General features: G+C 48.8%; 1 protein-coding gene across 7 annotated transcripts; it reads right to left on the reverse strand.

Moving 5' to 3' along the window:
• Positions 1 to 281: 281 nt before the first annotated feature.
• On the reverse strand, positions 282 to 11,332 carry DNAJB2 (DnaJ heat shock protein family (Hsp40) member B2). Of its 7 annotated transcripts, XM_074191307.1 has the most exons (12): positions 11,244 to 11,332; positions 7,241 to 7,338; positions 5,250 to 5,359; positions 4,803 to 4,856; positions 4,500 to 4,613; positions 4,177 to 4,254; positions 3,800 to 3,899; positions 3,415 to 3,485; positions 1,709 to 3,121; positions 965 to 1,004; positions 750 to 798; positions 282 to 414 (listed from the first exon to the last, which is right to left on the reverse strand). In XM_074191307.1, the coding sequence occupies exons 2-11, from the start codon at positions 7,303 to 7,305 to the stop codon at positions 786 to 788; spliced, it is 2,058 nt and encodes a 685-aa protein (XP_074047408.1). In that variant the 5' UTR covers positions 7,306 to 7,338; positions 11,244 to 11,332; the 3' UTR covers positions 282 to 414; positions 750 to 785. The 7 variants fall into 7 exon arrangements, 6 of the variants coding, with proteins under 6 accessions (XP_074047408.1, XP_074047409.1, XP_074047406.1 ...); XM_074191308.1 differs by lacking the exon at positions 965 to 1,004; XR_012469392.1 differs by having other exon boundaries at positions 750 to 3,121.
• Positions 11,333 to 12,666: the final 1,334 nt, after the last annotated feature.

Genomic DNA, 12,666 nt, shown 5'->3' on the forward strand with positions numbered 1-12,666 from the left:
CCAATTCTCCCTTTCTCCAATAGACCCCACACACTCTCCACCTCTATGAGGGACAGGATCCCTCTGTGTTGTCACAGGAAACAGGCAACCTGTGGCTGCTACTGGTGGAAACTGCATGTCCTAAGATGCATTATTCCTCCCACACCACTTCAACAGTTTGACCCAGGCAATCTATGACGGGGTACATAGCATTATGGGACATGTAGTTTCTAAGGGCTACTGAACACAGCTACCACCGTTAACCCACCCGCCCACTTGCCCCTGAAGCACACCATCCAGGCCATGGCTCAGAGCTCAGCATGGATGGGGGAGAGGAATGGAGGGGAATCCCCCCACCCTGCACCCAGGGAAGGGCGACATCCTGAAGGAGCTTTGCGATGGCTCTGGGTCCCGGACATCCAGTTCAGAATACATCTGGGGAGAAAGCAGGGCAGGGATGACAGGAAAGAAGGGTCAGTGCCAAGCAATCTGGAGCAGAGTACAGCAACCAAATCCAAGGGCTCTCCCTGAAGCTATATCCTTGGAGTTCAGATGAGGGGAGGAACTATAGTGTCTCCACATGGGCCAAGCCTTGGTGATCATCCTTTATCCCATACCATCCCTCTCTCTTCCGGGCATCCCATTTTCCAACCAGTCCAGAGGCCCAGTGGGGGTAAGAACAGCTAGAGGAAGAAGGGAATCATCTGAGCTGGGGTCAGTCGGGGGAGGGGGTTACAGAATGTATAGTTTAGCCGCCTTAGTCTACCTACCCTGGAGACCCACGGCCTTTTCAGCTTCTTCCTCATTCAGCGCCTAGGCCTTGTAGGGGAAGAGGGAAAGGGAAGGGTATCTTAGCCAGCCAGCCAGCAGGGAAGGGGGGAAGAGAGAACTTTCTGAGGAAGGAGAAGCAGTGGGTACAACTTCAAGGAATTGTAGGAGGGAAGCAACAGAGACAAGTCAGATCTCACTGCATCTTAGTCCTCACCCTCGAACCACCCATGTGGCTAGGGGCAGACGATCTACAACTGTACGAGAGGAACAAAGGTTGGTACTTATATCATCTTTCACCACCACCACACAAGGACAAATTCTCCCAGACCACAGTGTGCCACCCAAGACAGGATCTGGGGTAAGTCTAGGCTGATCCCTTCCCTATAAACCCCACATCACATGTAAAAGATGGAAATGAGTCTCAGGGACAGAATTCTCTTACAACCAGCCCATACCACTGCTCCCAGGTTCTCTTTCTAAAGGTCCTGTGAACCCCTGCCCAAGGGTAATCTCCCTGTTCCTGATGAACTTTTCCCTTCCAGTAACTAAGCCCAGGTCTCATCTGACAGAGCCTGATCTTCTGCACTGATATAAGCCAAAGAACAGTATCAACAGTAGCAATGGCAGCAGCAAAGCCCATGGCCATAGCAGACTCAAGTCCAAGTTAGGGCTAATGGTTAAGAAGGAAAGCCCAAGGGGCCATGGAGATGAGGTTGGAGCTTAGACAGTGTTAGGGGGATAAACTGAACTCCATCTGTGAGGGAAGAACCTCCCAGGGAGCTGACTTAAGGTGATAAGGCAACCAGTCTTCAGAGGATGAGACAGCGAGATGCCTTATCCTCAGAAGCCAGGCTGGGTTCTCTGGCAACTCTCTGTGCCCCTTCTTGAACCACCCCCACATAGGGAGCCTGGGCCCAGGTCTCAGGATGTCCCTGCCATTGGTGGGCCCACTGCCCACCTGCAGACTTCTTCTCAGATGCCGCTCGGGCCCGGGTCTCCGGACTCTTCGGCTGTGGGTGGCCCCGCCGCCCACCTGCGGCCTTCTTCTCGGCTGCTTCCTGGGCCCGGGTCTCAGGACTTCCCTGCCGTTGGCCGGCCCGCCACCCACCAGTGGCCTTCTTCTCAGCTGCCTCATGAGTCCGGGGCTCAGGACTCCCCTGCCGTTGACCGGCCCACCACCCACCAGTGGACTTCTTCTCGGTTGACTCCTGGGACCGGGTCTCAGGAGTCCCCTGCCGTTGGCTGGACCGCCACCCACCAGCGGCCTTCTTCTCGGCTGCCTCCTGGACCCGGGGCTCAGGACTCCCCTGCCGTTGACTGGCCCGCCACCCACCAGTGGACTTCTTCTCAGTTGATTCCTGGGACCGGGACTCAGGAGTCCCCTGCCGTTGGCTGGACCGCCACCCACCTGTGGCCTTCTTCTCTGTTGACTCCTGGCCCCGGGGCTCAGGACTCCCAGGCCTTTGGCTGGACCGCCACCCAACAGTGGCTTTCTTCTCTGTTGACTCCTGACCCCGGGGCTCTGGACTCCTCTGGTGTTGACCACCAGTCCGCCACCCACCAGTGGCCTTCTTTTCTGCTGAATCGTGGGTCCAGGGCTCAGGACTCCCCTGCCGTTGGCTGGCCCGCCACCCACCTGTAGCCTTCTTCTCTGCTGCATCGTGGGTCCGGGGCTCAGGACTCCACTGTCGTTGGCCCGAACGCCACCCACCAGTGGCTTTCTTCTCTGTTGACTCCTGGCCCCGGGGCTCTGGACTCCTCCGGTGTTGACCACTGATCCGCCACCCACCAGTGGCCTTCTTTTCTGCTGAATCGTGGGTCCAGGGCTCAGGACTCCCCTGCCGTTGGCTGGCCCGCCACCCACCTGTGGCCTTCTTCTCTGCTGCATCGTGGGTCCGGGGCTCAGGACTCCACTGTCGTTGGCCCGAACGCCACCCACCAGCGGCTTTCTTCTCTGTTGACTCCTGGCCCCGGGGCTCTGGACTCCTCTGGCGTTGACCACTGATCCGCCACCCACCCGTGGCCTTCCTCTCAGCTGACTCCTGGCCCCGGGGCTCAGGACTTTTCTGCCGTTGGCCAGACCGCAACCCACCAGTGGCCTTCTTCTCAGACATCTCATGGGGCTGGGTCCCAGGACTCCCATGCTGTTGACTGCCCCGCCGTCCACCTGAATATTTCTTTTCAGCTGCCTCCTGCTCAGATAAGCTGTAGGCCATTGCTAGCTGCATGTCCTCATCTTCATCAGAAGGTTCACTGTCTGAGAAGTCTAAGAAATGGAACGGCTTGGACCGTACCCCACTAGATTCTTTGGCCGATGGCTTCTGGTCCCGGCGACTTAATTCCAGTCCCAGTGCCAAGTCATCGGGGAATCCTGTAGGAGATAAAATTCTACCTGATCTCTAGGCCAGTACCTATAATAGGTTCTCACTTATGTGTCTCTGCATATCTCCAACTGTATTCTCCCCCTCTGCACCATGTTACTAGAGTACTCCAAAAAAGTAGGCTGTACCTTCTCAGAGTTCTTCCCATAACCATGGGTAGCCCCAACCCTTTAAAACTCCTGCTCTATGAATAGGCCAAAGGACAACTTCTCCCACCCAATAAGAAGCCCAGAAAGAGGAGTAGAAGCTAGGAATTTCTGTCTAGGAGTATGCTAGCTCTTACCATTGACAAGGACTGACTTCAGCTGCCCATCTTCCTCAACCTCCACTCGTTCCTCTCCATTCTCCCTGATTCTGTAATAAATGGCACAGTTACTTTCTCTGGGTTGTACTCCACACACCAACATTCTCCTCCCCAGACTCCCCACAATCTCCAAACTCCTGCCTCTAAATTTCCCTCCCCATCCATTTAAGAACCAGAAGGGTCCTCAAAGACCATCCATTCTACCCCTTGAGGAAACCCTGGAGGAAATAGTGGCCCAGAGATGAAGCACTACTAAAAGTCACACAAAGACTAAATAACAGATCCAGAATGAAAAACTAAGTTGAGAGTCTCCCAATCCAGGATTACATATTTTGTCCACATCCAGTGCTACAGGAAGCCCTACCTTCGGGTCGTAATTCGACGGCCATTAACAAAGGTGGTAGAGGTGGTCACAGAACGTAGGGTATGGACCCCAGGACTGAAGGAGAAGGATGAAGTAAAGGCTGTAGAGATGAGGGGAAAGGAGAGGAAAAACAGATTCATCCAATAGTTGGAGGCTCCAGCAGAGAAAGGACTGGATTTAGGTAGCAGCTATGGAACCAATTGAGCATGCCTCCTGAGACCATCTAACTAGGAAGACTTCTGGAGAAAAGTGGAGTAAGCTAAGAGTCTCTGGACAATCGAGTAAATATTGGAAAGTTGGCCAAAGAAGGATAAAAGGTTAGAATTGAAGGATTGAGGATTTTAGGGACTGGAATGTGAAGGAATAGCAATATCTACCTGGGCCAGAAGAGAAGGGAGACGAAAAACCAAAAAAGGCTCTGTGATGTCCTGAACCCAGACTTGGGCCAAAGTCATCTGCAAACAGCAAATAACTCTCTCAATATTGATAGGACAGAAGATTCTCACCAAGCTTACTCTTAAACTTCCCTTAATTTTCCCCTTGTGTGAAAGACTCCAAAGAGATTATCCCCTCTCCCCATAGTGCTACTTTAGAGCTCATCCCTGAAAATTGTTTTTGCCTCAGGAATTTGATCTTCTCACTCCCACCCTTAGTTTTAAACATCACAGGATGGAAGAGGGATATCTGATCACCTACTCACCAAAAAAGTCAGCAAATGGGTCTTGGCCCCCAAAAAATTCCCTGAAGACATCCTCAGGATTTCGGAAGGTGAAAGTGAATCCACTGGATTTGCCAAATGAAGATCCTGAACCTGCTAAGGGGTGGGAAGGACAGGACAACTATGTGGCCCACTACCCCAAATGGAGATACAATTGCTCCCAAGGCAAACACACTCAAGAGATGGTAACTAGGCTTAATAATCCTCATTTACTATTTCCCCTTCCTAGCCCACAAGGCACTCACCATCTCATATACCCACTTGCTCCCTTCCAAATCTACCTACCAGACCCAGACAGTCCATCTTTGCCATGGCGGTCATAGAGGTCCCGTTTATTCCCTAAAAAAAAAAAAAAGTGAATGTCAGCTCTCCCTATTGGTTGTGGTTAACAACACCATTATTTCTTTTACTCCCTCCCCTCAATGCCATAATCCTAGGACCATTTGTGAGCTGTCTGAGGTTGTCCCTTAGGGGGAAGGGGGAAGTGGTCTTGTAAGAGGTAGGAGAGATATATGCAAAATGAATGAGGATTAAAGCCCCCTCAAAAAAAACAACAAAGAAAATTCCAGAAGTTCCATCAGAGAGGATGTAGAATATACATTATCCCAGAGAGACCTGCAAATTGAAAGAGAAACAGTCAAGGAGAAAAAGGAATCCATAATGGAAGGGGTAAATGGTTACAAGAACAGTTGAACACGACAGTCTGCAATGAACCAGTCTTCAGGCCCTTACTGTCAGACAAAACTTCATAGGCCTCTGCAACTTCTTTAAACTTCTGCTCTGCAAATTCCTTATTGTCAGGATTCTTGTCTGGATGCCACTGCAGTGCCTTCTTTCTGTAGCTACAAGGGGGAATAGGGGCCAGTGTGAGAGGGGGTCCTCCTGGGATTCCATCTCTCTTCCCATCCCCTTTTTGCCCCAAATCGCTAGGTTTCTGCTCTGCCATTTCATTCTCCACAAATAAATCTTAATAGGCAATTCACCCCCACCCTCCTACTTTCTTGTTTATTTTTTTCCACACTGTTGTCGTTGACCTCCTCCTCCTCATCGCTGAGCTGTTTAAGTGGAGTCCATCTCTTCATGACACCAGTTGGGCTTTTCTTGGCAAAGATACTGGAGTGGTTTGCCACATTTGTTTTAACTGTTGTATATCCTTTCAGTAGTTATAGTTCAGCTGCCCAACAAGAGTGTAAACTTCAGGAAGACAGAGATTGTGTTTTAGGCTTTTCTATCTAACCCTCCACCCTGCCTTACCCCCTCCAACATCTAACATCCTGGATGCGGCAGGTACTGAGTAAATCACCTCCCAGGGATCTCCCCAGAAGTCCAGTGATGGGACTCCACTTTCCCTAAGTATTACCCGTTCAGTTCCACTTTTAATCCATCCCATGATAAGTAGAGTCCCTAAGTCTGAAAGCAAACCACCCAGGGACAGCTCCAGCAAATGGAGAAACCCAAAATCTTATGCTGGCTTCAGGAAGGGAACCTTCAGCATAAGCCACAAGAGCATTTTCTTAACCTTAGATCAGCTTGTCACCTTACAGATAAGGGACATGAATGTCAGAATGATGGATTCATTTGTTCATGATCAGTTTTTTTTTGGGGGGGGTTATTTTTTTTTTGGCACGGCAATCAGAATTAAGTGACTTGCCCAAGGTCTCACAGCTAGTGTCAAAGTGTCGCTGGGTGCTCTATCCACTGTGGCAGTTAACTGCTCCTTGCACCCATATTAGCAATAGAGTCTAAATTCAAACCCAGGCCCTCTGGTTCCAAGGCCAGTCCTTTTTTCACTCTATGACACCTTCATTTTGCTATAGCTTTCTCACATTGCTTCCTCAATCCCGGAGACTTGGAGAAAGCCCCAGAGCTTTGATTGAACCCTGCTCTCTCACTGTAGGCCCTGGTGCTGGGGACTTGGAGAAAGCCCCAGAGCTTTGATAGAACCCTGCTCTCTCACTGAAGGCCCTGGTGCTGGAGACTTGGAGAAAGCCCCAGAGCTTTGATAGAACCCTGCTCTCTCACTGCAGGCCCTGGTGCTGGAGACTTGGAGAAAGCCCCAGAGCTTTGATAGAACCCTGCTCTCTCACTGCAGGCCCTGGTGCTGGGGACTTGGAGAAAGCCCCAGAGCTTTGATAGAACCCTGCTCTCTCACTGCAGGCCCTGGTGCTGGGGACTTGGAGAAAGCCCCAGAGCTTTGATAGAACCCTGCTCTCTCACTGCAGGCCCTGGTGCTGGGGACTTGGAGAAAGCCCCAGAGCTTTGATAGAACCCTGCTCTCTCACTGCAGGCCCTGGTGCTGGGGACTTGGAGAAAGCCCCAGAGCTTTGATAGAACCCTGGAGAAAGCCCCAGAGCTTTGATAGAACCCTGTTCTCTCACTGCAGGCCCTGGTGCTGGGGACTTGGAGAAAGCCCCAGAGCTTTGATAGAACCCTGCTCTCTCACTGCAGGCCCTGGTGCTGGGGACTTGGAGAAAGCCCCAGAGCTTTGATAGAACCCTGTTCTCTCACTGCAGGCCCTGGTGCTGGAGACTTGGAGAAAGCCCCAGAGCTTTGATAGAACCCTGCTCTCTCACTGCAGGCCCTGGTGCTGGGGACTTGGAGAAAGCCCCAGAGCTTTGATAGAACCCTGTTCTCTCACTGCAGGCTCTGGTGCTGGCTTGCCAGTAGGAAGTTTCCTGGGACTAAGAGAAGCCTCGCTGATGCCCAGGGATGGGGGCACTTACGCCTTCTTGATGTCATCAGGGGAGGCACTTGGAGAAACATTCAGGATCTCGTAGTAGGATGTCATAGCAGCTCGTCTGTCTATCTGTCTCTAATGAGGCTGCAGAGAAGGAATTTGTCAGTAAGAGACTAGAGCCCCAAGTGATGGGGAGGAACCTAGTCCTCCAGGGAGCGATCCGAGGGAGCTTTCCCGGAGGGCTGGCTGCCCAACTAGGGCACGGAGCAGACCTCAGGCACGGCTGGCCCGAGCCCAGCTCCCTGGGCTCACTTTCGGCAGCCCCCTCCCCTGGAAACCGGAGCCATCCCTGCCCCGGCCCCCGCCCGGCCCCCGCCCGAGCCCCCCAGCCCCCGGGCCAGGCAGCCCCCCGCCCCTGTCTGGGAGCTGCTAACACTGGCTGCCTTCGCTCTCGGCTCGGGCTCCGGACTGCGCAGCTGGGGCCGGCGCGAGCATGCGCCCGGGGCGGGGAAACCACTAGACGGAGTCGAGCCGGCTCCGGGGCCCGCCTAGGAGACGGGGGAGGGGAAGGGGGCCGGGGAGCCCAGGCCGAGGCGGAGGCGGAGCCCGGGGCTATTCTGGGCTCGCCCCAAGACAGGCCCAGGCAGAGACGGACACGCTCCGAGGATGACGCACTCTGGAAAACAGAGGGCCGGCCGGCCGACAGGCTCCCACAAACAAGATGCCGGGCTCCCTCTGGCATTGGGGCGCTGCCAAGCAGCCACGGCCCGGCCCGGGCGCACGGCCCTCAAGGACCCCGCAAACTTAAAACCTGCGGATCCGGGCTCTGGAGCTGCCAAGGACTCAACTCCCCAAACAGAGGAGGAACTGGGGCTCAGAGAAGTGACTTAGCCGAGGTCACCCCTACACACAGAGCTGGGATTGGAACCCAGACACCCTGATCCCGTCTTAAGTGCCTGCTACTTGCCACGTTCTAGCTGTGTGACCTTGGGCAAGTCACTTCATCCTGACTGTCTCCCACCCAGGGCTATTTTCAGGCGTCCTGATTCTCATCTAGCCACTGGCCCCAGATGGCTCTGGAGAAGGTGAGGCTGGTAACTTAGCACAGCATCTGATCGCTCAAATCCAATTCATATGCTTGTCATAGCATCACCTCCCTGATGTCAGGGCCTTCTTTGAGAATAAAGGGCAGGAGGTGGTTAGGTGGTACAGTGGATAGAGCACTGGCCTTGGAGTCAGGAGGACCTGAGTTCAAATCCGACCTCAGACACTTAATAATTACCTAGCTGTGTGGCCTTGGGCAAGCCACTTAACCCCATTGCCTTGCAAAAACCTAAAAAAAGATAAAAGTGATGGAAAATGAAGGACAAACATCATCATCAAACATCATCCTTACTTTCAAGAAGAAACTGAATTTTAACTCAGATCCCCTGTTTTCAAACCCAACAGTCTCTTTTTCTTTTTTTTTCCAGATTTTATCTGATATAGAGTTCCAAATTATCTCCTCCCTTCCCCCACTCACTGAGAAGGCAAAAAAAAAAAATAAAATCCATCACAAATATGTAATGTCAAACAAATTTCTGCATGAACCATGTTCCCCAGCCACTATCCCAACCCCTTCAAACTCAAAATTGATTTTTTTTCCTTTTAAGCTTTAAGTGACTTGCCCAAGGTCACACAAGCCAAATTGATTTTTAAATAATACTTTATTTCCCCCCATTACATGTAAGCACAATTTTTCTTTTCTTTTGCTAGGTGATCAGGATTAAATGACTTGCTCAGGGTCACACACCCTGCTACCATATTCTCTTTTACAGATGAAGAAATGGAGGCAAATAGGTCTAAATGACTTACCCAGGGTAACATAGCTAGCAAGGACATACAACCCAGAAGGTATGTGCCACTCCATCCTCATTTTACAGATGATGAAATGGAGGCAAATAGGTTTAAGTGACTTATCCAGGGTCACACAGCTAGTGAGTATTTGAGGCTGGAATTGAACTCAGGTCTTCCTAAATCCAGGACTTTGTGCTCTACCCACTGTGCCATCTAGCTCCCCCTAAAGATAATTTTTACCATTCATTTAAAAAAAAATTTTGAGATCCAAATTTTCTCTTTCTATCTCTCCCTCACCCCCCCTCCCCAAAGTAAGCAATTTGATATGTTATACACATTCAAACATGCAAAACCTATTAGTGTTTAAATTGATTTTATAAGTGTTATGGAATGCCAGACACTGCTACTTTTGGGAAATAAAAAAGAATATCGTAGGAAACAAAAACAAATCATCTGAATAATCCCCCTCAAGGAGTTTAATTTCTTCTAGCAATAGCAGTAAGATCCTTCAGAGGGTGGTTAGAAGAGACAGTCACTTAAAGGCATTATTTCTTCCCCAAATTTATTCCTTCTAAATTCTCCCCCAACTCAGAATCACCAGGTTCCATCTCTTAATCCAAGTGCAGAGAGCTTGATTTGAGTGAGCCTCTGCTTAGTTTTATCTAGTTCTCAAACATTTCTTAAACATCTACCCTGTGCCAACACTTTTGGAAACTGATGGATACAAAAGAATTTTAAACATGGTCTGGGTCCTCTCAGTCCTACCTCCTAATCTTGTGTCCCCAAAGACTTAGTCTCATTTCCTTTCTCTACCCTCCCTTTTATTGATGTCATCAGACCCCTTGGGTTCAATTAGCATCTCTAGGCAAATGACTTCCAGACCTATATATCCAGCAGTAATCTCTCCCCAGAGTTCTAGTTAGGCATCATAAATTGCCTGTTGAATAACTCCCAATTGATATTCCACAATCATCTCAAATTCCACATACTCTAAATGGAACTCATTATCTATTCCCAACCCCACCTGCCTCCCTTTCCTCCAAACTTCTCTATTTCTGCTTAGGACATCTGTCCTTTTCAGTCACCCATGTTTGCAGCCTCTCCCTAACCTCTCCATGCCCAGTGAATTGGGAAGCATTGTCAGTTCTAACCACCACCACCCCTTTCCTTCTTTATATTCACATGGCCATCTCTTTGGTCTGGGCTTTTGTCTCAAGTAGTAAAATGATGTAGAGAAAGTTAGTGTATAGAACACTAGATTTGAAGTCAAAAAGATCTGTGTTCAAATCCAGCCTCAGACACTCACTAGCTGTGTGATCCTGGGCCTGTGTGACCCTATTTGTCTCCATTTCCTCATCTATAAAATGGGGATGTAGCAGCACAACCCTTCCAGGGTTGTAGTGAGGATCAAATGAGGGGATATTAATGAAGCATGATGTAAATACTGTTATAAATAACCTTCTACTTGTATTTCCTAATTCTGGCCCCTGATCTCAACAACCTATCCTCCCAATATCTGCCAAAATTATCTTCTCAGGGTGCAGGATGGACCAGATCACTCTCCTGCCCAGGGAATCTCCTGTGGCACCCTGGTGCCTCTAGGATAAAATACAAGTTCTTATGTTTAGTAGAAAAGATCCTTCACAGTCTGGCTCCAACCAACTTTTCCAAATTTATTTCAATTCCTCCTTTTCATGAGTTCTGCGTTTCAGTTAAGCCAGCATATGTGGTATTCTCAAACCCAGAATTTCTTCCTGCCTTTTTACAAGCAGTAGTCAATCTCCCACTTGCCATCCAAGTTCCCTGTTGCTTCTACTCCTTGTCTTTCTTCAAAGTTCAACACAAGCTACATCTATAGGAAGCCTGTCCTGATGTCCTGAGTCATTTGTGTTCTTTCTCCTCAAATAATCTTGTAGAATGGAAGCTCTTTGAGGGCAAGGACTGGCTTTCATTTTGACTTTTTATCCCCATGCCTGGCAAAATCCTTGGCACTTTGTAGACACTTAAATGCTTATTGAATTGATGTTTATGCTCCAATTTCAAGATAAAAATATTAACACATAAAGCCATAGCCTTTAAAAAGAGATTGAGAAAAAATAGTTAAATTTTGTCTGTCCTAGGTCTTCCACTTTTCAGTAACAAAGAATACTTGCCCACCCTCTTATCCTGAACCTTCTCTCCTGGCACTTCTACTCTCTCAATTTTTCTCCTACCTTCTTTCTCTGCTCCTTTTCAATTTCCTTTACTGGTTCACCATCTTCTTCCCTCCCCCTAAGTGTGGGTCCCCCAAAGCTCTGTCCTGAGTTTTCTCCTGCTCCCCTCTTTTCCTTGATGAGCTCATCCTGTTTCCATGGATTCAATTGTCACCTCCTTACACATGACTCTAAAAATCTATGCATCCAACCCAGCTCTAAGCACTCTAATCCTAAACCTCCAGCTGCTTGCAGCACATATCCACCCACATATCCCATCGGCATCTCCAACTCAACATGTCCCAGACCAGACAACTTTTCAAACCTCCTCTCACCTTCTCCTTTTCTATTGTGGGCATGCATCAGCATCTTTCCAGTCATTCAGGGCCAAATCTCAGCTTCATCATAGACTTCCCTTCACCCATACAGGCCACAAACAATCAGTTGCCAAGCCCTGTCAATTCTGTGGACATCACATTTTTCACATGCATTCTTCTCTCTCCATCCCCCACTACTACCTCATCATTTCTCACTTAGATATTCAAAATGCCTTTTGTCTCTCTCCACTCTATTCCCTTTTCCCAAAACTGCAAATATAATCTTCCTAAGGCACAGATCTAACCTATACTCCACCCCATCTCCCTCAAAAACCTTTCAGTGGCTCCTCACTGCATAGTTATGTGTGTTCCAAAATCTATTGGTTCTCTTCCTCTCATTCACACCACCAACATCAACAAGTATTTAATGAACACCTGCTATGTGCAGATCCCTGACTAATTAGTGAAATAAAATGAAGTTTGATATATCTCTACCTTAGGAAACAGGAAATACTCATGAATGAGTAAACAGGAATATCATACCAATAGTCGATAGATGTTAAAATAAACTATATAGATAATAAGCACTATAATGTAGGTCATTACAAATTTGACCTACTCTCACATGCTCTGGCATGATTCATGAGCATGACTCATGGATCATGAGTGGAGTTGAGTTGAGTTTCCCTGACCATTTCTGGCAGGCCACTGGTGCTCTGATGTGATACTGGAGGACTTCGTGTTTTGGAATGATTTAGCAATATCTTGGTCCCTGTGATGACAGAAGAAGGGTGATGTTTCAAAAGAGGACTGGCTACTGAGCCAAAAAGAACCATCTTCTCAGGAAGAGACTTCCTTTATTGATCTCTTTTCTCATTTCCTGAGTATGCAGTGACCTCATAAAATTCTCTTTGATTTCCTATAGGGGTACTTCTCTACCCCTACTATACCCCTATCCCCTCTTTATTAAATGTTAAAATGCTAGAAAGCTAGAGTACATTTTCATCTAAGTGAACTTGAATTGGGACCTTGAGGTCCTAGATGCATCTTTGACTTTTTGTTTCTCTCCTTAAGCATAGATGGCTAAGTGGTGATCTTTATATAAATACTTTCTACTTTGAAAGCTT

The sequence above is a fragment of the Macrotis lagotis genome, chromosome 6 (assembly GCF_037893015.1).
Source record: "Macrotis lagotis isolate mMagLag1 chromosome 6, bilby.v1.9.chrom.fasta, whole genome shotgun sequence".
Taxonomy (NCBI): Eukaryota; Metazoa; Chordata; class Mammalia; order Peramelemorphia; family Peramelidae; genus Macrotis; species Macrotis lagotis.

What these genes read in the sequence shown, in the direction of transcription:
- DNAJB2 (XM_074191302.1), bottom strand. Translation starts at nt 7,305, where the DNA reads ATGACATCCTACTACGAGATCCTGAATGTTTCTCCAAGTGCCTCCCCT. An exon ending in AGATGGACTGTCTGGGTCTG is followed by an intron (nt 4,614 to 4,802) that starts GTAGGTAGATTT and finishes CCCACCCCTTAG; the next exon opens with CAGGTTCAGGATCTTCATTT. An exon ending in TCCCTTCTCTTCTGGCCCAG is followed by an intron (nt 3,900 to 4,176) that starts GTAGATATTGCT and finishes TCATCTCTACAG; the next exon opens with CCTTTACTTCATCCTTCTCC.